Here is a 23,587-nt window from a genome sequence, read left to right as displayed (position 1 = left end):
AAACAAGTGGAAGAGCATATAGTTCTTAAATTCTTAGCCTTGATCCTGTTTTCTTTATATTACTCTTCTTCCTAGTATTACTGTTATTATCATCATTATTATTATTATTATTATTACGATAACCATCATCATCATTACTATGCTGAGACAGCAGTGATTACAGATCAAAGGTATTAGCGTGATTACTCATTACTGATCGTCAACAAACACGTTGTCAGCGTTCTCCGCTGCATTTTCTTAGCGATATTAAAGAAAAAAATAAAGAAAATCACAATCGCATAGGAAGTGAGTGGAGACTCCGTCAGCCAATCACGTTCACGGATATCGCTCAGACAACAAACAAAAGATCGAGGCTAGCCGAGCTCGCCGGAGTCGACCCGTCCTCTGACGTTAGCGCTGACTGAGGCTCCTCTCCGCACCGCGACATTCGCCTCTGCCCTCTCACCACTTCCTCCATCACACTGCACGATAGACGTCCCCTCGGTACTCTTCACCTCTGTGGCCGCTCAGGTCCGCCTGAGCAGTGACAGCGGTCGCTTCGCCTCTGTGGCTAAGCTAAGCGCGTTAGCTGCTCGGATAAACCAGCTCTGGCCAGCGGAGTCAGTTAGCATAGCCTGCTAACAGTGAAGCTAGTTAGCTTAGCCCGCTAAGCTAACCTGCTAGCTACCCCTCTTCCCTCCTCCCCCTCCTTAACAAACTTGACACTGACTGACACAAGTGGCTTTGGCTTGTTTTAGTAACAAGTCATTTTTTATTAACACTCGTGTCGCTGCCATGTCCGCACAGACGTCTGGCTGCGGCTTCCTCATGTCGGTGGTTGTCCACGGAGACGCGGCTCTGAACGAGCAGGAAAAGGAGCTCAACCAACGACTCCGACGGCTCTATCCGGCCGTCAACGAGAGCGAGACGCCGCTCCCTCGCTCCTGGAGCCCGAAGGACAAATTCAGTTACATCGGCCTCTCCCAGAACAACCTGCGTGTGCACTATAAAGGTATGACACGGCGGCTCACGCCCGTTTTAACACATTTTATTGTATTATTATTATTTAAATCACCCCATGCTAACGCCAAGGTTGCTAACGTTAGCTTAGCGGGGGCTGCTAGCTGGTGAAAGCCTGCTGCTGCTGTGTGCTAAAAACAAAGTGGGCTAACAGGCTAACAGTTTTTATCAACAACAAGACAGAGAGGACATCTTGCAACTCGACCAGCTGGCGAGGTGTTCCCACGGCCACAGTCGACCCATTAGTTTGGCAGCTTCGCCCTTAATAACAGCTACGTGGACTGTCACTGTTTGTACGCCTTCACGGCTGTCACGGCTCGGCATAGAACAAAAACACCCGTTTAAGTTGAACCGTTGTCGCATCCAATGCTGATTAAAGCTTAAGTCGTGAGTCACCTTTTTGTGTCAATCCGTGTCATGTTTATTAGCCAGCACGGTTTGGACTAAGTAGCCTCCTGGTTGGGCTAATGTAGCATTATGGGTGATTTTTTAAATATCGGGGAAAAGTACGGTGACGCATATTATGTTTGGACTCAGTGCAGCTGATTACGTTTCCAGGAAGGCATGAGCCGATATGAAAATTCCCTGTCAGGATTAACCTGAAATATTGACGATTCACGTTAGCACCGCGACAATAGGAAATATTACATATGTAGCTATATTCACACACGTATGTTTTTAGTTTATTGTAGCATAACAACAATGGTGGCCTATAATATATACAAATTTATTTATGGATATTATATCTTTATGTATGGTCACATCAGATAAGATCTGCTCTTATTGATTAAATGGTATAATATAACCTCATTTGGTTGGTATCTTAGTTTTTTGTCTATTATTGTTATTGTTGTTGTTATTATTATTATTATTATTATTATTATTATTATTATTATTAGGATTGTTAACATCTCCCCCTTCAAAATAAATCACTAGTGCTGCATGTTGGTGAGTGAGAGAACATTTTCAAGTGACATCTGAAATACTAAAGATTTTCCACGTTCTCGATGATACTGATAAGAATTCATGACAACAAAGGTAGTGTGTGAATTTGTCACAATGCACATATCGTATATTACAAGAGCCGCAACCAATGATGATTTTAATAATTATTTAATCTTTAACCCTAAGTCATTTGTCCACAAAGCAAGACAATCAATCTAACACCAAAGAAACTAGAACATATTCACATTTAAGAAGCTGTAAATCAAATTCTTGCTTTAATTACTTCTAAAACACTAAAGCATATTCTACAATTATCAAATGAGTTGATTTCTTTCATGATGGATTAATTGTTCCTGTCTTCTTTACATTCCACTGAAGCAGAATTGAATGACCAGGTAGATGTTTAGCTTTTATGCTGCTTTCCATTTAAGTTGGTACTTGGAACTTGGAGCGACTTCACCCACAACCCTCTCACCCATTTACAGAGTCAGAACAAAAACATGGATGCAAATAACAAAGCTCTTCATGCTGTTTATAACATGTCTATGGATAACGGTGTAAAAAAAAAAAAAAAAAGTGAATCAAATATGAAAAGTAGCTGTGTTTGTATGTTGGCAGCCATCTTGGAATCCCATGTTGAGTTTGGAAATAGCCGACTAGAAATGGAACGCACCATTCAGTGAGTTTACGTTCATGTGAAAAGTCTGATTTTAGTCAGACTTAATAGTTAGTCTTTTTTATGTCACTTAAACATCTTAGTCCAACTCAAATCGAGCGAGTCTTAGTCGGACTAACATCCCTGGATAATGTGATTCATAGTCCGATTGCTCCTGCATGTATAAGCTTAGTTAGACTGGAGTCAGACTAAGCACCAAACTGTCCTCCCCGGTCTTTGACCCTGAAGTAGAAGGAGGCGTCTTTCGTCAGACAGCACGGCAACCACAAGAGAGAGACTTCTTATTTGTGTCCATCTCACAGTCCACTGTTTTTCTGTAACGTAAAGGTCAACAGGAAACTCATTCAATACACACTAGCTTATAGAGGGATACAGCGCCACCTACAGAGACGGTCAGACGTACACAACCAATAAATCGATTTTCTCCTCCACGTGTTTACTTAACCCTAACCCATAGTAGCCGGACTGTGATCTTGGCTCGATTTAAACGGTGCACATGTAACGGGATAAAGTAGTGGATCAATTGAACATCATTTTAATGTAGGACAGTACTGGAAATGGCAAACGATCGCGACCCAAATCACAATATAAATCGCAACAAAAGAAAATGTGTGCGTAATGTAGCAGCTGATATACAGCCATAGCTACAGCATCTGATGTCTCATTGTTTCTCCCACAGCTTAATTTTCTTCACTTTATCCATGTTAAAGGTGACATCGAATGCTCGTATCGCACATATATGGTAGTTATGGAGGTGTACTTGCATATATTAACTTGTTTTCATGGTTAAAAACCTCCCAGTCGCTGCAAACGAGCCGATCAAAATATCTCCTCACTGACGTTCTCGTCAGCCACGCTGTTTCAGACCAAAATCACACCCTCAGAACGTGGACTGTGTTGTGATTGGCCAGCCAACGAGAGTTTTCCCACTGTCCTGTGATTAGGGGTGCAACGGATCAAAAAACTCACGGATCGGATCGTTCCGCGGATCAGAGTCACAGATCGGATAATTTTTCGGATCAGCAAAAAAAGTCTGGCACCATTTTTTCGCTGAAGTGGGTGCGCGACGGCACACCGTCGTAACGTGGCTCAAGCACTTTCAGCATGTGTTTAAAGCCCTCGTTTTGCACAACCGAATATGGCCTCATGTCTGCACCTATAAACACACGATAGCGTTTGTGATGGCTTTAGCCCGGTCTGATTGTGCAACAAGGTGCTTCTTAAATGCCGCGGTGATAAGCGGTTGTTGAGCAGCCTTCGTTTTCACACCGGGGTGATGTCGCTTCAAATGCGTGGCCATGCTTGATGTGTTTTCACTGTCATATGGCTTTCTTGTGCCACACACCGTCACGGTTTTATCCACTAACCTCTTTCCTTCGTCATTATATTTGACAGGGAAGCCAAAATGCTCCAATACAGGGGATTTAAAGGGGACATATTATACCCTATTTCACCCATTAAAATAGTTCCCTGGTGTCCTAATGAACATGTCTGTGACATGCTTTGGTCAAAATACCATAAGGATGAAGCACCATAGCAGTTCAATAACCCTGCTAAGCCCGCCCCTTTCAGAACGCTCGGTTTTCGTGCATGGTCCCTTTATATGCAAATGAGACACAGGCAAACACACACCCACTTCTTCAAGGGGGTTTCTGATTTGTCCTCTTTACAGCGCTTTACAGCTCTATTCGTCTCCCCCTCCCTCCACTAGTTCTCTGACAATATTAACATGGCAGCGTGCGCAGAAAACAGCGAGAGTGCCGTCACAGGAAGAGACGTCCTACATAAGGATTGAGCCGAACATTGCCGAACTGTAAATCAGTTAAAAACACTTAGGGACAGCACTGCTGAAGTGGTGCGAAAACACAAACACACGTTTGCTGACTTTATCCGGCACATTAGCTTCATATATAAAATCCTCTGAGGCTGGAGGTTTGTGTAAAACACTGTGCTCCACTGTGCAGCCACCAACAGCACTCTTGTCCCTCCGTGTTGACATAATACCGCTCTTCCTCCCTCGCCTGCACTCTCGCAGGGACAAGGTGGAGCTAAGGTTGAGCTCTCGAAGTAAACTTACTGGTGGGGCGGTAACATTCGCGGTGAAATGAGCATTCTGTCGTCATCGTGTTTTATCTACTATACTTACACTAAGGGGGACCACAAAAAAGGACTATTCCTAAAAGGAGTATTCTTTTTCACACTTTGGCGACTGGTAGGGCCTCCAGAGTCCCAAATATAAGTATTGAAATGGTTAAAAAGTTGATTTTGCATAATATGTCCCCTTTAAATGACGCGGGGCGTTCAAGCTCCTCCGTTCCTCCGCTCGCCATGACCACGCTGTGTGTGGACTGAACATGCGCACAACTTTTTTTTTTTTTCATAAATCAATCCAAGGATCACGTGTGTGCCCGAACCGAAGATATTGATCCGAACGGATCACGGATCAATGATGATTCGTTGCACCCCTACCTGTGATTGGCCAGGTACCTGGAAGTGACGTAATTGGTAGGCCAGCTCTCAGATACACAGCTCCCCCTCTGGCGCGGTGGATGCTCTGCATCTCAGCAGCTACAACGAGAGTAGTTCTTCTTCTTCTGCGGTTCAATGTACGCAACCGGATGTGCCCGGACTAGTGCCCGGACTAGTGCCCGCACCAGGAGGCGCTACGGTGGTGAGAGGAGTGGTGAGGTATACTGATGACAACATCAACATATGGAAGGGCCGATCCGCTTCGCAGAGCCCAGGAAAACAATAAAACCCTATTTTCTCAGCAGTGGCCGAACTGTTTGTTCTGAAACTTTAGGGTTTCATAAACGAGGTAATGACGCAGATACACACACAAACGCAGTGTTAATTGGAGCTTCCGGTCTATGTCGTCTTTAATTAAAACATAAACACTTAAATCTTGACTAAGAGCTAGGGAAAATTCTGCAAATTTGTTTCCTGTGACTCATCTGTGGGTCCCGACCCAGTGTTTGGTAACCACAGAGCCTGACGGTTGTGACGCAGAACAGGAAAAAGTTGTAATTCTGCTTCCTGGGTGTGTTCCTCCTCTGCTTCTGGAGAGACCAGCTACACACACACACACACACACACACACACACTTTCTGGTTCCAGCTAGAATGTACTTGTATTTCGTGTGTGTAGAGCATGAAGACAGATGTTGAGACGCTTTAACTTTCACACATTCACATTTTTCTACCAAGTACAAAAAACAAGGTCACACTCTTTTAATGACTTTGTTTTTACAGCAGCACTGAGCCTTAATTTGTATTTAACAGTAATTTAAGGCTTAATTGGAGCTGAATGCAGGAACTCTTTTATTATTCTTTTGTTTTTCAGCCCGTATTTAAAGGGGACATATTATACCCTATTTCCCCCATTAAAATAGTTCCCTGGTGTCCTAATGAACATGTCAGTGACATGCTTTGGTCAAAATACCATAAGGATGAAGAATCATAGTAGTTCAATAACCCTGCTAAACCCGCCCCTTTCAGAACGCTCGGTTTTCGTGCAAGGTCCCTTTATATGCAAATGAGACACAGGCAAACACACACCCACTTCTTCCAGGGGGTTTCTGATTTGTCCTCTTTACAGCTCTATTCGTCTCCCCCTCCCTCCACTAGCTCTCTGACAATATCAACATGTCAGCGAGAGTGCCGTCACAGGAAGAGACGTCCTACATAAGGATCGAGCCGAACACTGTCCAACTGTCAATCAGTTAAAAACACTTAGGAACAGAAGATCAGCGGTGACACAGAGAGTGCAGCACCGCTGCAAAGAGAGTGCAGCACCGCTGATCGCCACCGCTGATCGCCAGCGGCGCGCTGAATAAACTGTATGTTGCTGTATCAGACCGGAGACTGTGCTCCGGAGACCTCACCACCGCTGACCACCTCCGGTGCTCCGGCGAGCTGGCGATCACCGTGTAACGCGCCACCGCTGTATCAGACAGTCTCCGGTCTGATACAGCAACATACAGTTTATTCAGCGCGCCGCTGCCGATCAGCGATCGCCAGCGGCAGTTTAGGCTATCGGTGACACAGAGAGTGTAGCACCGCTGCACAGAGAGTGCAGCGTCGCTGATCGTCAGCGGCGAGCTGCATAAACAGCTGCTTTATGTGATTGTATCAGACTGAGTCTGTGCTCCGGTCATGGAGGACGTACTGAACAAATATGTTTAATTAGGACGTGTCAGAATGGTCAGTTATGAGCTCTATGTGATCTTTTCTTAACAATTTGTGTGTTTGTACGTCGGTGAAATACGTCCCCTGACTAAATACGGCAACCGCTGGCCGCAGTCTGATGTGAAGTGGTGCGAACACACGAACACACGATTGCTGACTTTATCCGGCACATTAGCTTCATATATAAAATCCTCTGTAAAACACTGTGCTCCACTGTGCAGCCACCAACAGCACACTTGTCCCGCCACGTTGACATAATACCGCTCTTCCTCCCTCGCCTGCACTCTGGCAGGGACAAGGTGGAGCTAAGGTGGAGCTTGCGAAGTAAACGTACTGGTGGGGCGGTAACATTCGCGGTGAAATGCGCATACTGACGTCATAAGCGCAGGGAATTCAACATCGAGCGTTTTATCGCCTATACTTACACTAAGCGGAACCACGAAAACATGACTGAGTATTGTTTTTCCACACTTTGGCGACTGGTAGGGCCCCCAGAGTCCCAAATATCAGTATTAAAATGGTTAAAAAGTTGATTTTGCATAATATGTCCCCTTTAAGTACCTACAGGCATTATTTTTGTCTTCATTGAATAGAACACATGTTCTGCCTAGATTTGTTTGTTTTCTCAAGGGCCGAACAATTAATTGAAGTTATATCGAAATCGCAACACAACCGGAGGCAAATATGTCACGTCGCCCACAACCTTAAATTGATTGAATCTGTGTCTCAGTGTTTCTGTCCCTTTTGTGATGACAGAATAATCCAGAATCCACTCACAATAACCACAACCTCACTGCTTTCACCCGCAACTCAAGGTCACGGCAAAACCCCTAAAGATGCGGCTTCTGTACGCGCCACTCATCCCATCCCAGCTGCCTGTGGAGTCTACTACTTTGAGGTGAAGATCATCAGTAAAGGCAGAGATGGGTAAGAACACACACATTAAAAAAACATCTCCTGCTGTCAAAACCTCAAGCATCAGTGTTCATTGACTATTGCCAGATGTTGTCAATTTGGAGTCGTTGAGCAGGCAAAATGTAACGTGATTGAATTAAAGTCAACAATGTGATGAGTAAAGAAAAATCATCTTATTTACAGAAAACACAACATTGCATTGTATCATGCTTTAAATGCATTTCTCAGTCACCGGAAGTGATTTTAAACATAATGCTCATGTTTAGGCCACGCCCCCTCCTTGTTTACAGGATTTTACTAGAAACGGCCGTAGCTTCTTTAGCTTTTCAAGAGGAATGTTGTGACCCGGCTACATGTTTTGTAGCTGGAAATGTTATTGTTTTTATTGTTGTATTGTTTTACTTTGCGACTCGCTCACCACTCATATTTTTACTTCGTCGCTCCTCGTCTTTATACTTTGTTGCTCCTTGTATTTATACTTCGCCGCTCCTCGTATTTGTACTAAGCCGCTCCTTGTATTTGTACTTCGCAGCTCCTCGTATTTATACTTCATCGCTCCTCATATTTATACTTTGTCTCTCCTCACTTCACCGCTCGTATTTATACTTCACCGCTCGTATTTATACTTCACCGCTTGTATTTTTACTTTGTCTCTCCTCGTATTTATACATCGTCACTCCTCGTATTTATACTTCACCGCTCGTATTTATACTACGTCACTCCTCGTGTTTATACTTCGTCGCTCCTCATATTTATACTTTGCAGCTCCTCGTATTTGTACTTCGCTGCTCCTCGTATTTATACTTTGCCACTCCTATTTTTACTTTGTCTCTCCTCGTATTTATACTTCGCCGCTCCTCATATTTATACTTCGTCACTCCTCGTATTTATACTTCACCGCTCGTATTTTTACTTCGCTGCTCTTCGTATTTATACTTCACCGCTTGTATTTTTACTTTGTCTCTCCTCGTATTTATACTTTGCCGCTCCTCGTATTTATACTTCGCTGCTCCTCGTATTTATACTTCGTCACTCCTCATATTTATACTTCGCCGCTCTTCGTATTTATACTTCGTCACTCCTCGTATTTATACTTCACCGCTTGTATTTTTACTTCGCCACTCCTTGTATTTATACTTCGCCGCTCCTCGTGCTTGTACGTCGCCGCTCCTCGTGCTTGTACGTCGCCGCTCCTCGTATTTGTACTTCGCCGCTCCTCGTATTTGTACTTCGCCGCTCCTTGTATTTATAGGTCCATATGTCCAAAAGTGACTGACAGTAATGGAAAATAACTCAACACTCAGTAGTGTGTGAACTATGAACCAGCTAGTTCCCGCTTCCTCAGCACGAGCTGAACGGTAAATCTAACACACCAAGAGAGGCGGGACTTAAGGCAGAACAGCTTTGAGTGTGACCCTCGTCTCTTTGACCTCGTCCCTTTGACCCTCGTCCCTTTGACCTTGTCTCTTCCACTGTGTGTCTCACAGGTACATGGGCATCGGCCTCTCAGCTCAGGGTGTAAACATGAACAGGCTCCCAGGTAAAATGACACTGTGTGTCTTTGGGTGTGGTGTCTCTCTGTCTCAGCTATACATTACTCCAGGGTTCTGTTTGTGTCTGCTGAGGGTTTTATTAATAATAATAATAAAAATAATGAATATATTTAAGCCCAGGATATTATATCTGTATATGGTCTTAGATACTTTATCGTGATATGACAACATCCAAATATCCACTGGAAAAATCCAATTATGTACACAGAAAAAGTTTGATTATGTTAACTTGCATAATCCAAATTATAGACCACCAAATTAATTGATTGATTGATTTCAACTCCCTGAGTAGTTGAAATCAGTAAGGTACCAGCAAGGTAATCTGAATACGTTCCCCAAAATAATCTAATTTGTGCCCACTAAAAAAGTTTGAATATTTACACTAAAATAACTCAATTTACAGTGTTACAGTTTATTTACACTGTACATAGAAACGACCTGTGTGCAGCTTTATATCCACATATCTCCTATATCAGGACATTGACTCAAAATATCGTATTCCCCTCCATGTTTCCCTGCAGAGAGAAATATTTGTAAAATATCACAGATGAGCGCCACATTTTTAGAATTAGACAGTTTGTGCTGTCCTTGTTCCTCCGTACGTCAGGTCAGAACCTCACTGAGATTATCAGACCACACAGGAAGTGAAATCTACCCAGCAGCTCCAGTCTGACCACTGTAAGATAACAGGGAGAGGAACTGGTGCCAGACTGCTGCAGAGTGTAGATGTCTCCAAAACTCAACTTTACTTTTTTTGTTTTAGCTCCTCCATCAGTGATAGAACCTGCTGCATTTTTTACTTCCTGCTCTGACGAGGTTCAGCTAAACCGGTACTTGGTCAGAGAGTGTCGTCACTGAAGAGTCATGAGAGCCACGTCAAAGCAACAATGTCCAACTGTAGATCAAAGCTAAAGATTTAAAAATCCTGAAACATTTAGCAAAGGAAATGTGTAAAATGTCCATATTTAGCGTTTAGAGTGTGGTGTATTTGACGTTCAGTGGTATTTCACTTCAGTGTCAGACGTTCAGTGGTATTTCACTTCAGTGTCAGACGTTCAGTGGTATTTCACTTCAGTGTCAGGCGTTCAGTGCTATTTCACTTTAGTGTCAGGCGTTCGGTGCTATTTCACTTCAGTGGTATTTCACTTCAGTGGTATTTCACTTCAGTGGTATTTCACTTCTGTGGTATTTCACTTCAGTGGTATTTCACTTCAGTGTCTGAATCTGAACTAATGATTCACTTTCATCCAAAACGACTGCTTTACCAGTTCCATTTTTCTGCTGTTGCTCACACTCTGATATTTCTGCCTCCTCAGGTTGGGACAAGCACTCGTATGGTTACCACGGTGACGACGGCCACTCCTTCTGCTCGTCAGGCACGGGGCAGCCCTACGGCCCGACCTTTACAACGGGTGACGTGATTGGCTGCTGCGTGAACCTCATCAACAACACGTGTTTCTACACAAAGAACGGCCACAGCCTAGGTGAAAAGGAGGAGGAGGAGGTGGCTTTGTTTGGTTTTTTTAAGGGATGGAAACAGTCTGAGGTGGATGTTGATTCATCTTTAGGTTCCTCATGATACCATTACAACCCTAATTCATCTTAATGCATTATAATTCGTTAAGAATGGTGTATTTAATGATCTGAGGACTAAATAAATCCACATCCTCACTGGACCACCGAGGAAAGAAACACAAATCTAGCTTTCCCCTTTTTCTCACTTGCTCCATATTTCTCTGGTTTGTTTATCCTCCACCTCTGGGGGGTGCTAACCTGCCAAGTCATTTTTAGCATATATAACATTATTTACTTTATGGACCAAACATACACTGAAAATAATCGTTTATTTGCAGCCGTAATTAAGTGTCAAGTGTTCAGTGACACTTGAACAATAACACGGCTCTCTGGAACTTTAATGTAAAAACTATTTAAATCTGTGAAATCATGTGATGAGTAAACACTGACACCGTTTCTCCTCCTCTCCAGGTATCGCCTTCACAGATCTACCAGTAAGTACCAATGTTTCCACTTGTACAGAAGAGACTTCTGTTGCCGACTTCTGTAGCTGTGCAGTGAAGTGCGTCATCGCCTCACGACAGCTGACCCCTGTGTTTACTGGACCACAATGACACACACACACAATAATAAAAGTTAGCAGCGTGTGAAGATGTCGTTCACGCAGTCATCGCTTGCCGACGGTCAAGACACCGACACATCCAGAGAATTGTTGAAACATGACCATTTCTGCCTGACCTCTTGTAGTCTGTCACAATGGCCTGAGTTTAGATCAGGCCCAAAGACCCATGAACTGATTAAATGATTTTAAACCCCTCGTTTTTTTTTTTAAATGAGTGAACATGGGTGTGGTTTGAGTGGACAAAGCCGCATTATCCTCACTACGACAAGCGTATGTGCTCAGTGCTGCGAGAGAGTGGATTTTACGAGCGTCAGTGAATGCATCACAGATGAGCGGTGAAGTCGTTCTGACAACAGAGCGGTCGAGGTTCTGAACTCTACCTGACAGCCACTACAGGTCATTCAACCCTCCACACGAGTAACGGCACAAAATAATAATAAAATAATACTCCGTGATTTCACTTCCTCTGACCTGACATCGATGGTCACAAGTTTGTTTTTAACGACATTGTAAAGAAAGCGTGGAGGAAACTAATCCTGGAAGTGCTGCACAACAACAGGAAGTTACTTCCACAGTCAATCATCATAATAATAATAATAATAATAATCTACAGTAAACACCCTGAGATCATCTGAGTTTTTAGTGATATTCGTTGACAACATCTCTCTTCCATTTGTAAATTCCACCGTCCTCGATCTCCTTTTGTCTTCTCTGCTGCAGCCGAACCTTTACCCGACCGTGGGCCTGCAGACTCCGGGCGAGGTGGTGGACGCTAACTTCGGACAGCACCCGTTTGTGTTCGACATTGAGGACTACATGCGGGAGTGGAGGACAAAGATTCAGGCTCAGATCGACCACTTCCCCATCGGAGAGCGCGAGGGCGAGTGGCAGTCCATGATCCAGAAGTAAGAGGAAGTGGATTTGGTTCCTGGGTTACAAGAACACGACTCGGATGTTGTGTCTAATCAGCGCCTGTATGTTTTCTTCCTGTCAGAATGGTGGCGTCTTACCTGGTTCACCACAGCTACTGTGCCACGGCTGAAGCCTTTGCCAAATCCACCGACCAGGCCGTGCACGAGGAGCTGGCCTCCATCAAAAACCGACAGAGTGAGAGTCCTGGCTTTTCTGCTGTAACCATGGTTATAACTGAGCAGTGGGGCGGCGTTAGCTCACTTGGTAGAGCTGCCGTCCCATGTTGAGGTTACAGTCCTCACTGCAGGCGACCCCGGTTCGAATTCCGCATCGGACAGTCCTTTCCTGCATGTTGTTCCCCCTCTCTGCCTCCCCATTTCCTGTCTCTCTGCACTAAACTATTGATTAAAGGCATTAAAAGCCCAAAAATATACTTTGAAAAAAACAAAACTGAGCAGTGTTATTGTAACTGTGCACATAATCTGCAGAGATCCAGAAGCTGGTGTTGTCGGGCAGAATGGGCGAGGCCATCGAGACCACCCAGCAGCTCTACCCCAACCTTCTGGAGAGGAACCCAGACCTTCTCTTCATGCTCAAGTATGACTCCTATTCTATCTGAAGCCAATGTGGACCCGTTATAGAGTATCATTGACTTTGTCCTGTCCTCTGTCCTCAGGGTCAGACAGTTCATAGAGATGGTGAACGGGACAGACAGTGAGGTCAGGTGTCTCGGAGGACGCAGTCCAAAGTCTCAGGACAGTTACCCTGGCTCCCCCCGACCCTTCAGCAGCCCCAGTCACAAAGCCAGCAGCTCACAGCCGTACCTCACAGGTCTCTCACACACACACACACACACACACACAGCCGTACCTTACAGGTCTCACACACACACACACAGCCGTACCTCACAGGTCTCACACACACACACAGCCGTACCTCACAGGTCTCACACACACACACAGTACCTCACAGGTCTCACACACACACACACAGCCGTACCTCACAGGTCTCACACACACACACACACACACACAGCCGTACCTTACAGGTCTCACACACACACACACAGCCGTACCTCACAGGTCTCACACACACACACAGCCGTACCTCACAGGTCTCACACACACACACAGTACCTCACAGGTCTCACACACACACACAGCCGTACCTCACAGGTCTCACACACACACACAGCCGTACCTCACAGGTCTCACACACACACACACACACACACACAGCCGTACCTCACAGGTCTCACACACACACACACACACACACACACAGCCGTACCTCACAGGTCACACACACACACACACACACAGCCGTACATCACAGGTTACACACACACAGCCGTACCTCACAGGTTACACACAGCCGTACCTCACAGGCCGTACAACAGGTGGTGAGATAGTCACCAAATTACCACTCAATATTTAATGAGTGTCCCCACAACAAAAATCAAGTTCCCACAACGTACATGACTACATTTTAAGGTGAAGATATGTTTTAGGTTAAGGTTAGGGTCAGGGTTAGGATTAGGCCAGTACTAATTGTGGTTAAGGTTAGAGTAAGTCTCCAGGAAATGAATGTAAGTCAATGCAGTGTCCCCTCAAGTCATGAATGTCCAACGTGTGTGTGTGGGGGAGAGTGAGTGGTTTACAAACTTCAGTTTCCTGTTGGAAACAATGAGAGCTAACACCAAAAAGCTATTGTTAAGATAACATAGACGTAATAATCAGCTGTGATTTATTTCACGCAGAGTTTCTGCAACTGTTTATTTCCTCTCTTATTTTTTAGGGTATGACAGTAACTGCTGTAATGGTGTGACGTCCAGTAAGAGCCACAGCTCCTCCCCACACAGTCACAAGCCCTGCCCCCCAGCTTCTGGCTCCACCCTCCTAGCCTCTGACATCAGCCTTAACGGCAGCCGCAGTCAAGCTTCTTTAAGCAGGTACATGATGTAATTTCCTGTGTATTTAACCCTGAATGAATGGCGTTGGTTCATAAATTAAATGTTCATCTTTTGCTTCCGTCAGCAGCGACGTGGACATGGAGGTCGACCACTTCACCAACGGACTCACACAAACCTCCACTAATGGTTTCCTCAACGGCAGCTCCAAACACACGGCTGAGCCGGACGACTGTGACGCCGACATGGGTGTGTGGGGGTGTGGGGGTGTGGTTGTGTGTGTGTGTGTCGTCGACAATGTTCACCACTTCATTTCAACAGGACACGTCCTTTTTTCAATTGAAAATGGACGTTTGTAAATGGCTTCAGAGAAAACCAGTGACGTCCGCTCAGGAGCTGCTGCTCACTCACTAACACTTTAACAAGCCCTCAGCCTCTCCAATGAAGGAAACTCAAAAACCTTCTTCTCTGTTATAAACAAAATCCTCCAGCCACCCAATTCTCTACCCCTCCACCTGTATTCCACAGAAACCTGCAACTCCATAATGGACTACTTCAACCAGAAAATCCATAACATTCATCAGCACCTACATCACAATTCACCACCTCTCCCCATCTGAACCTCCTCCTCTTTGTCATCTCTTCTCCAGTTTTCTTCTTCCCACTATCTCCGAAATCTCCGACCTCATACACAAATCAAAGCCCACACATGTCAGCTCAATCCCCTCCCCTCAACCCTAGTGAAATCCTGCTCCTCCTCCCTGCTCCCCCTCATATCTGCTATTATCCACTCCTCACTTTCATCTGGAATAGTCCCTTCACTTTTCAAAACTGCTACTGTCACCCCCATATTAAAGAAACCTGGATCAGACCCCAACAATTACGATAACCTCCGCCCCATTTCTAACTAACCTTTCATTTTCAAAATCCTAGAAAAAACTGTCACCACCCAACTTCCCTCTCACCTATCCCTCCACTCACTCTATGAGCCCTTCCAGTCTGGTTTCCACCCCGTCACAGCACAGAGACCGCCTTAATCAAAATCACCAACAACCTCCTCATTGCAGCTGACTCTGGTTCTGTCTCCATCCTCATCCTCTTTGGTCTGAGTGCTGCCTTCGACACCATCTCACACCCCATCCTCCTCAGTAGACTCTCCTCCATTGGCCTCTCCCACACTCCCCTGGTTTCACTCTTACCTCACAGGCCGCACTCAGTTTGTATAGCTCAAATCTCTCATTTCGAAACCCTCCCCAGTCACTACAGGTGTGCCCCAGGGATCTTTCCTGGGGCCCCTTCTCTTCATCATCATTCTCCTCCCCCTTGGTCACATCCTCCGTAAATTCAATATCCAGTTCCACTGCTTCGCGGATGACACCCAGCTCTACCTTTCCTGTAAACCAAATTCCACACTACCACCCCCCTCCCTCACCTCTTGTCTCTCCGAATTAAAAACCTGGTTCACCTCAAACTTTCTTAAATTAAACTGCAATAAAACTGAAATCCTCCTTCTCGGCACTAAATCCACCCTATCTAAAGCTAAAAGCTTCTCTATCATCATTGACAGCTCCTCAGTTTCCCCCTCCCCTCAGGTAAAGAGTCTGGGTGTCATCCTCGACAGCACACTCTCCTTTCACTCACACATCAACATCACTACCCGCACTGCTTATTTTCATCTCCGCAACATCAACAGACTCAGCCCCTCCCTCACCCCCCACTCCACCGCCGTCCTTGTTCACAGCCTCGTCACCTCCCGTTTTGACTACTGCAATTCTCTCCTCTTCGGCCTCCCTCAAAAGTCTCTCCATAAAATCCAACTGGTCCAAAACTGAGCCGCCCGTATCATCACAAAGATCCCAACACACCACCACATCGCCACCGCCCTCCAGCACCTCCACTGGCTCTCTGTAAAACACTGCATCAATTACAAACTCCTCCTGTACACATACATGGCCAATCCACAAGCTTGCCCCTCCCTACCTGTCTGACCTCCTGCTTGTCATCACCCCCACTCGTGCCCTCAGATCCTCCTCCTCCATCCACCTCTCTGTGCCCCCTGCCCGCCTCAGCACTACGGGGGGCAGAGCCTTCAGCCGCTCTGCTCCCCAGCTCTGGAACACCCTACCACCTGACCTCCGTAACTGTGACTCTCCCCATCTTCAAATCAAGACTCAAAACTCACCTGTTCCGGACCGCCTACTCCCTCTAACCTCCCTGCTTTTACCGTCACTACCCTATTTTATTGTGTTGATTTTATGTGTTTTTTGGTTTAGCTAATTGTGCGATTTTAATTCATTCTGTTTGTAAAGTGTCCTTGAGTAACCTGAAAGGCGCTTTTAAATTAAATTTATTATTATTATTATTATTATTATTATTACAACACACAGACTCACTCACCAACACTTTAACTCACACACAGACTCTCTCACTAACACTTTAACACACACACACACACACAGACTCACTCACCAACACTTTAACACACTCACAAACACTCACTAACACTTAAACACTTTAACACACACACAGACTCACTAACACTTTAACACACACACACAGACTCACTCACTAACACTTTAACACACACACGCACAGACTCACTAACACTTTAACACACACACACAGACTCACTCACTAACACTTTAACACACACACACACACAGACTCACTCACTAACACTTTAACACACACAGACTCACTCACTAACACTTTACCACACTCACAAACACTCACTCACTAACACTTTATCACACACACACACAGACTCACTCACTAACACTTTAACACACACACAGACTCACTCACTAACACTTTAACACACACACACAGACTCACTCACTAACACTTTAAAACACACACACACACAGTGGCGGACTTGGATAATAATTCAGGCTGGGAATTTGATGCCATTCCAGGCCACCCTTCTCGTGCAGACCACCATACCTCTAGTTGTGTATTCTAACCCTATTTGATAGTTAAAAGAAATTTGTGTAATTATTTGGCTCAATGGTCACCACAGACACACACACACACTTCTCTGTGTATACATATATATTCATTGATTGATTTTATATTATTAATGATTGCACACACAACCCAAAAAGACAGATGTCTGTGAACACAGCCAATAAAGTTTAAAGTCGTACTATATGGAGCTTGTATATATTATAATGATAGTCAAACTAGCATTTATGGTGCAGCATTACAATAAAGAAAACTGCCACAAAGCTGCAGCCTAATAGTGTGCGTGCGAGCGTGCGTGCGTGTGTGTGGAGGGGGCTGGGGCGGTGCATGTGACTTCCACTATTGTTGCTTAAGAGGTGATGGAATTAACCCTCCGTGAGACACACAGTCTGCGGTGGTGACGGTGATTGAACGATAAACGCAATGAAAGCTATAGCGTTTTTGACTGACCTTCCCTCCTGGTGAACATGACTTATTTTGCAACATTTTACTGCTTCTGTGGCAAGGGCTTTCCGTTTTCTCTCCCTCACTCTCTGCTCCACCTTTCCTTTTCTTCTGTCCCTCCTTTTTTCGACTACTAGAGCTAATTGATTGTTGTGTTATGTAACTAGATGGATAGATTTGTTTGGCCCGGGCGTCCGGTAACTCCAGTCAGTCCACTCAGTCTGGTGACTGTTCAAGTCAGGCCAGGATGGCCAGTCCGCCACTGCACACACAGACTCACTCACTAACACTTTAACACACACACAGAATCACTCACTAACACTTTAACACACACACAGACTCACTCACTAACACTTTAAAACACACACACACACAGACTCACTCACGAACATTTTAAAACACACACAGACTCACTAACACTTTAACACACACACACACAGACTCACTCACTAGCACTTTAACACACAGAATCACTCACTAACACTTTAACACACACACAGACTCACTCACTAACATTTTAACACTCACACTTTAAAGGGGACATATTATGCAAAATCAACTTTTTAACCATTTCAATACTTATATTTGGGACCCTGGAGGCCCTACCAGTCGCCAAAGTGTGGAAAAAGAATACTCAGTCCTTTTTCCGTGGTCCCCCTTAGTGTAAGTATAGGAGATAAAACACGCAATGTTGAATTCCCTGCGCATTGTGACGACAGTATGCGCATTTCACCGCGAATGTTGCCACCCCACCAGGAAGTTTACTTCGAGAGCTCCACCTTAGCTTCACCTTGTCCCTATAAAATGCGAGAGTGCAGGCGAGGGAGGAAAAGCGGTATTATGTCAACGCGGAGGGACAAGTGTGCTGTTGTTGGCTGCACAGATAAAGTCAGCAAACGTGTGTTCGCACCACTTCGCATCAGACTGTGGCTAGCGGTCGCCGTATTTAGTCAGCGACCGTATTTCACCGACATACAAACACACACATTTTTAAGAAAAGGTCAAATAGAGCTCATAACATCAGCCATGATGATATTATCAGAGAACTAGTGGAGGGAGGGGGAGAGGAATGGAAACGAGGGAGGGGGAGCTGAGTGAGTGCAGTAAAAAGTACAAATCAGAAACCCCCTGGAAGAAGTGGGTGTGTGTTTGCCTGTGTCTCATTTGCATATAAAGGGACCATGCACAAAACCGAACGTTCTGAAAGGGGCGGTTTTGGCAGGGTTATTGAACTGCTATGGTGCTTCATCCTTATGGTATTTTGACCAAAGCATGTCACAGACATGTTCATTAGGACACCAGGGAACTATTTTAACTTGGGGAAATAGGGTATAATATGTCCCCTTTAACACACACTCGCTCCCATGTCTGATTTTAGTGAATTCGGCTTTTGAAGTAATTCCCTCAGATTGACGTCAGTGACACAAAGTGACCACGCGAGGCAGCAGTGAGATAAAGACGTGTGTGTGTTTGTGTCCGTCCTCTGCAGAGGTGGAGTCTGCTCACTCTAAGCGGCAGCTGTGCGGCGGCAGTCAGGCCGCCATCGAGAGGATGATCCATTTCGGCAGAGAGCTGCAGAGCATGAGCGAACACCTGCGCCGCGAGTGTGGCAAGAACTCCACTAACAAGAAGATGCTGAAGGTGACGCTGACGCACAACTGTACCTGTGTTGTGATGAATGTGTGCTCATGCATGTACGCTCTGTTACAGGACGCCTTCAGTCTGCTCGCCTACTCTGACCCTTGGAACAGTCCAGTCGGTTACCAGCTGGACGCCATTCAGAGAGAACCCGTCTGCTCCACCCTCAACAGTGCAATACTAGGTCAGTCCTGATCCTCATCACAATATACACATGTGAACCTGAACCATGTCACATCTAACTTATTAATCTGGATCAGAAGATCAGTCTTTAGATTCTCACCAAACACATACTGTCACACCTCACATTTATCTGTATGTGTGTGTGTGTGTGTGTGTGTGTGTGTGTGTGTGTGTGTGTGTGTGTGTGTGTGCGCGCGTGTATGCCTGTGCCTGTGTGATCTGTCACCCTGAAAATCTTTTTTTTTCTTCTTCTCTCAGAGACTCACAATCTGCCCAAACAGCCCCCACTGGCCCAGGCGGTTGGTCAGGCCGCTCAGTGCCTCGCCATCATGGCACGGACTGGCAGCGGCTCCTGCGCCTTCGCCTCTGTGGACGATTACTTACACTAGCCCCATCAACACACACACACACACACACACACACACAGGACCTGTCCAGAAGTGTATTTGTCACTTGTGAGCCGAGGGAGTTGCAGAAACTAGAGGTGGACCCATGTGAAGATAGATGAAACCATGACAGCTGATAACAATGGCTGATAGCCCGCCCCCTCTCTCCTAAATCACAAAATGAAAAAGACATGAAGTGATTTTTGGTTTACTTTCTAAACTTTTCTTTCTGCTGATGTAGAAAAAAACGTTTTCTTTTTAGTTCTTCAAAAACATCAAAACAATGTGGTGTATATGTGGCCCTGTAACGGGCCTGTATGTGGCACTGTAACGCGCCCGTCCATATGTGGCGCTGTAACGCACCCGTCCATATGTGGCACTGTAACAGACCTGTTCTAATAACATGTTGGAGCAGTAATCTGCGTTCTAATAACATGTTGGAGCAGTAATCTGCGTGTCCACTCAAGGCAGCGCAGACTTCACAGTAGGGTGAATATTTCTCTGGTTTATTTGTTCCGTATAACAAAAACAGAATTAAAAGTGAACAAAAGGAGACGTGAGAACAACTCGACATGAATGGAACATACGTATATTTATCATACTGATGATTTTCTGGTTTCTTTGCTCCATAAAACAAAGAAATCATTGAAACTATAACATGACATTTGAGAACCTAATCATTTCCAGGTTTGATCGACGTTTTCTGGACTAAAGGATTCTAAGATTGATGGAGAAACTGATCATTAGAATCATTGGACGTCAGGGTTCTCTGCTATTCAGTTGAGTAAACTCTGCATGATATTTTATCGCTGATTTATCGTGAAACAAATACGTTAGAAGTGATATTATCGGTAAAGTTAGCCGTGTTTGTGTCTTGACATCGCGAGGTTTGCTCCGAGTTTCCGAGTTGTTCCATTTATAAATGGAACGCACCATCAGAGTTTACAGTCCGCTAGTTCTTGAATGTCGGATCCAATCCGATAAATTGGTCGACCTCTAGTTGAACCCTCTGACTGTCTCTTGATGACCAGGAGACGTTTCTGGACAGGTCTTTACTCAAACACACACACGTCCTTTTCCATCCATTAGCTCCAGGATTGGTCCTCTCTCACGTCCTAGCAAAGCTACGTCAGCGCGGCTCTGACTGACGGCGGTGGACGAGACGACCTGAGAATCCGCCGCAGAACCGAACTCATGCAGACGAGTCGGAAGAAAAACTGGCTAAAAAAACAAGTTTGAGCAAAACTGCGAAATTTAAGGAGAAAAAAAAATAACACCAACAGGAAAAAAGAAAACTGACAGGTGTGAGCTGTGGCTGACGCCCCCTTTAACGTGATTGCTGTGAACTCACACACTTGACGGACACAAAACATGGGATTTAAAAAAAAGTCCTTCTCTGCGGACATTCGCCGAGCGCTCGAGCTCCAGGGAGCCTCGACCACCCCCGCCACCACCTCCGACGTCGGCCGACGTCCGTCTGACATGTGGACTCGCGGACTTCAAAGAAGGCACAGAGAATCTTCACTTTCCTCCGTTTAATCACGTCTTTGTTTTTGTTTTTTTCGTGGACGGAGTTGGGGGCGGAGCAAAGGGAGGAGGCGTGGAAACCAGGCTCTCGTGTTTTTTGTTTTGTTTTTAGTTTCTCCAGGTTTACACGGCACGGTGCAGACCACCATGATTATCCTTATCCTTATTATTATTATTCTAATGATCATATTATTATTGTTACCTTCATTCATATCATATTTGTTGAGCGTCAGCAGTTTCCACAAACCTATCACAATAAAAGTCCCGATTCCACGAGCGTTGTGTACATGTTAACGTTTCTATAAACAAAATAGAGTCAACATATTTAGTTATAAACACAAAAAAACAACAAAACAATACTTTTAACGCTTTTTACTGACATGAGTGACGGCTGACGCTAGTTCTTATGAATCCGTGGTTATTCGCATATTTAACTGAGAATCTAAAATAAAGTCATGAAACCAAAAAACGGGAATTTTTCGTACTTTTCAAATATAGCAAATGGGGGGGGGGAAGTGATTTTGCGAAACTTGATGTGGGTATTTAATTTTTTCCAACTTATGCATGAACGGAAGTCATCAGCTAGCTAAATTCAGATAAATCATGGTACATTTTTAAGGAAAATAGCGCAACAACTGATAAAATCGGTGCATGGAACGGTCCAAATGTGTTTTTAAGTTACTCAAACCAACAAATTTTAGGAAAAACTCATTTGGACAAAAAATTTAATTTAGCTAAATTCCGATTTGCTAGCCTCACAAGTACTTTACACTCACGCTGAATCGCGGGAAAATTAACTCGTACTTTAGACGAAATAACCGATTAAATTTGTGAATCTGTCACGTAAAAGGTTCAAGGGCTGTCGTTTGTTTGTTGTTTTTCCAAAGTTCATAAAACAGAGTCAAATGTTTATTTTCTCAGTTTCTTTAGATTCTCAGTTAAATATAGAACAAATGATTCACGTATTTTTTATACGTTTCCCGTTTTACTGTCGTTTATCGACGTCTCTGACCTTTGTCCATTTAAAATAAAAATTAGGAAAAGCAAACAAGTCGTAAGAGCATGAACGTTCCTGATCGCAAAAACTGCACTCAGATCTGCGACCACCACTAACTTCTACTTTCGGCTTCTGTGACTGTAGCAGAACTTTTATTATTTATTTTTTATTTATTGAACTTTACTTTCGCAACTCTTCTTTGGAGTCACCTAAAAATAATCAGAACTTTCACTGACACCAAAGTTCATGGATGTTTATTTATCGTAATTTTTCCCCTCTAAATGTGAAAATAATTTCACAAAATGGCCGCCGCATTCTTTAAATACAAAAGAAATGCAAGGGAACACGTGATGACGCTCGTCAGTTTTTACAAAACTTAAATATGTAATACGTAAACTCTGTTATCGACAAACGTGCAACCTTTTCCACTAATTTAGTCGCAGTTTAACGATGTTTCGCACACAGAGAGCTGGTGAGAGACGGCTCCGCCCACACCAGCTCTCGAGATGAGGCTGTTTTATTTATTTAAGTCTAACAAACGTCTCTTAATGAAAATATAAGTATCGGATTGGGTCGTCCCCCGACTTAATTTACTTCTTTTTGTCCTCCTCACTGAATCCAAGTTCAGTCGAAGCAAACGTCGGACAAACGTCGGCCTCACAGGTGGACTCTGAGAAGATAAGTTGATTTTTAAGATAAGATGAGCTCTTATTTAGATTCAAAGAACAAAAATAAATGTTGTTTGTTTTCATATGAATGTTACTTTAGCCACTTAATAATAAAATCTACGTCAGTTTAAGTCTACAATATCTTTCAGAACATATTCAAAACTGATGTTTGTAAAGCACTCCAAACCTCGGAGAGAAAATCAGTGGTTTTAGCTGCTGCTCCTCTTCTGCCTCGTGTGGTCACTTTGTGTCACTGACGTAAATCTGAACAAAGGATTTCAAACACTGAATTTGACAAAATAAGACATTTGAACTTAGTGATGGAGGCAGCTGTGTGTGTGTGTGTGATGTTAAAATCACTGATTTTCTCCATGGACTTTGGTGTGGGAGAGTGAGTGCGTGTGTGTGTGTGTTGGAAAAGTGTGTCTCACATTGAGACAAAGACGTGAATGTGTCTTAAAAACATCGCAGACTTAAAGTAACGTGTCAGTAACTCATCGCTTACCACTTTAGAACCAGGACTGTCCCTTTAATGATGGAAAGCAGT

At 44.4% G+C, this 23,587-nt stretch overlaps 1 protein-coding gene across 2 annotated transcripts; it reads left to right on the top strand.

Annotated features, from left to right (window-relative positions):
- Positions 1-322: 322 nt before the first annotated feature.
- Positions 323-21,652, top strand: ranbp9 (RAN binding protein 9). Of its 2 annotated transcripts, none has more exons than XM_058637333.1 (14): positions 323-991; positions 7,623-7,734; positions 9,210-9,262; positions 10,592-10,759; positions 11,262-11,284; positions 12,133-12,317; positions 12,407-12,519; positions 12,813-12,921; positions 13,001-13,155; positions 14,122-14,275; positions 14,364-14,482; positions 19,131-19,282; positions 19,352-19,463; positions 19,721-21,652. In XM_058637333.1, the coding sequence occupies exons 1-14, from the start codon at positions 775-777 to the stop codon at positions 19,849-19,851; spliced, it is 1,803 nt and encodes a 600-aa protein (XP_058493316.1). In that variant the 5' UTR covers positions 323-774; the 3' UTR covers positions 19,852-21,652. The 2 variants fall into 2 exon arrangements, with proteins under 2 accessions (XP_058493316.1, XP_058493307.1); XM_058637324.1 differs by having other exon boundaries at positions 324-991; positions 14,361-14,482.
- Positions 21,653-23,587: the final 1,935 nt, after the last annotated feature.

Source organism: Solea solea, chromosome 1, assembly GCF_958295425.1.
Source record: "Solea solea chromosome 1, fSolSol10.1, whole genome shotgun sequence".
In the NCBI taxonomy this organism is placed as follows: Eukaryota; Metazoa; Chordata; class Actinopteri; order Pleuronectiformes; family Soleidae; genus Solea; species Solea solea.
This window is presented reverse-complemented; position numbering and strand designations above follow the sequence as displayed.

What these genes read in the sequence shown, in the direction of transcription:
- ranbp9 (XM_058637324.1), top strand. Translation starts at nt 775, where the DNA reads ATGTCCGCACAGACGTCTGGCTGCGGCTTCCTCATGTCGGTGGTTGTC. An exon ending in CTCCATCAAAAACCGACAGA is followed by an intron (nt 12,520 to 12,812) that starts GTGAGAGTCCTG and finishes CATAATCTGCAG; the next exon opens with AGATCCAGAAGCTGGTGTTG. An exon ending in AGTCAAGCTTCTTTAAGCAG is followed by an intron (nt 14,276 to 14,360) that starts GTACATGATGTA and finishes TGCTTCCGTCAG; the next exon opens with CAGCGACGTGGACATGGAGG.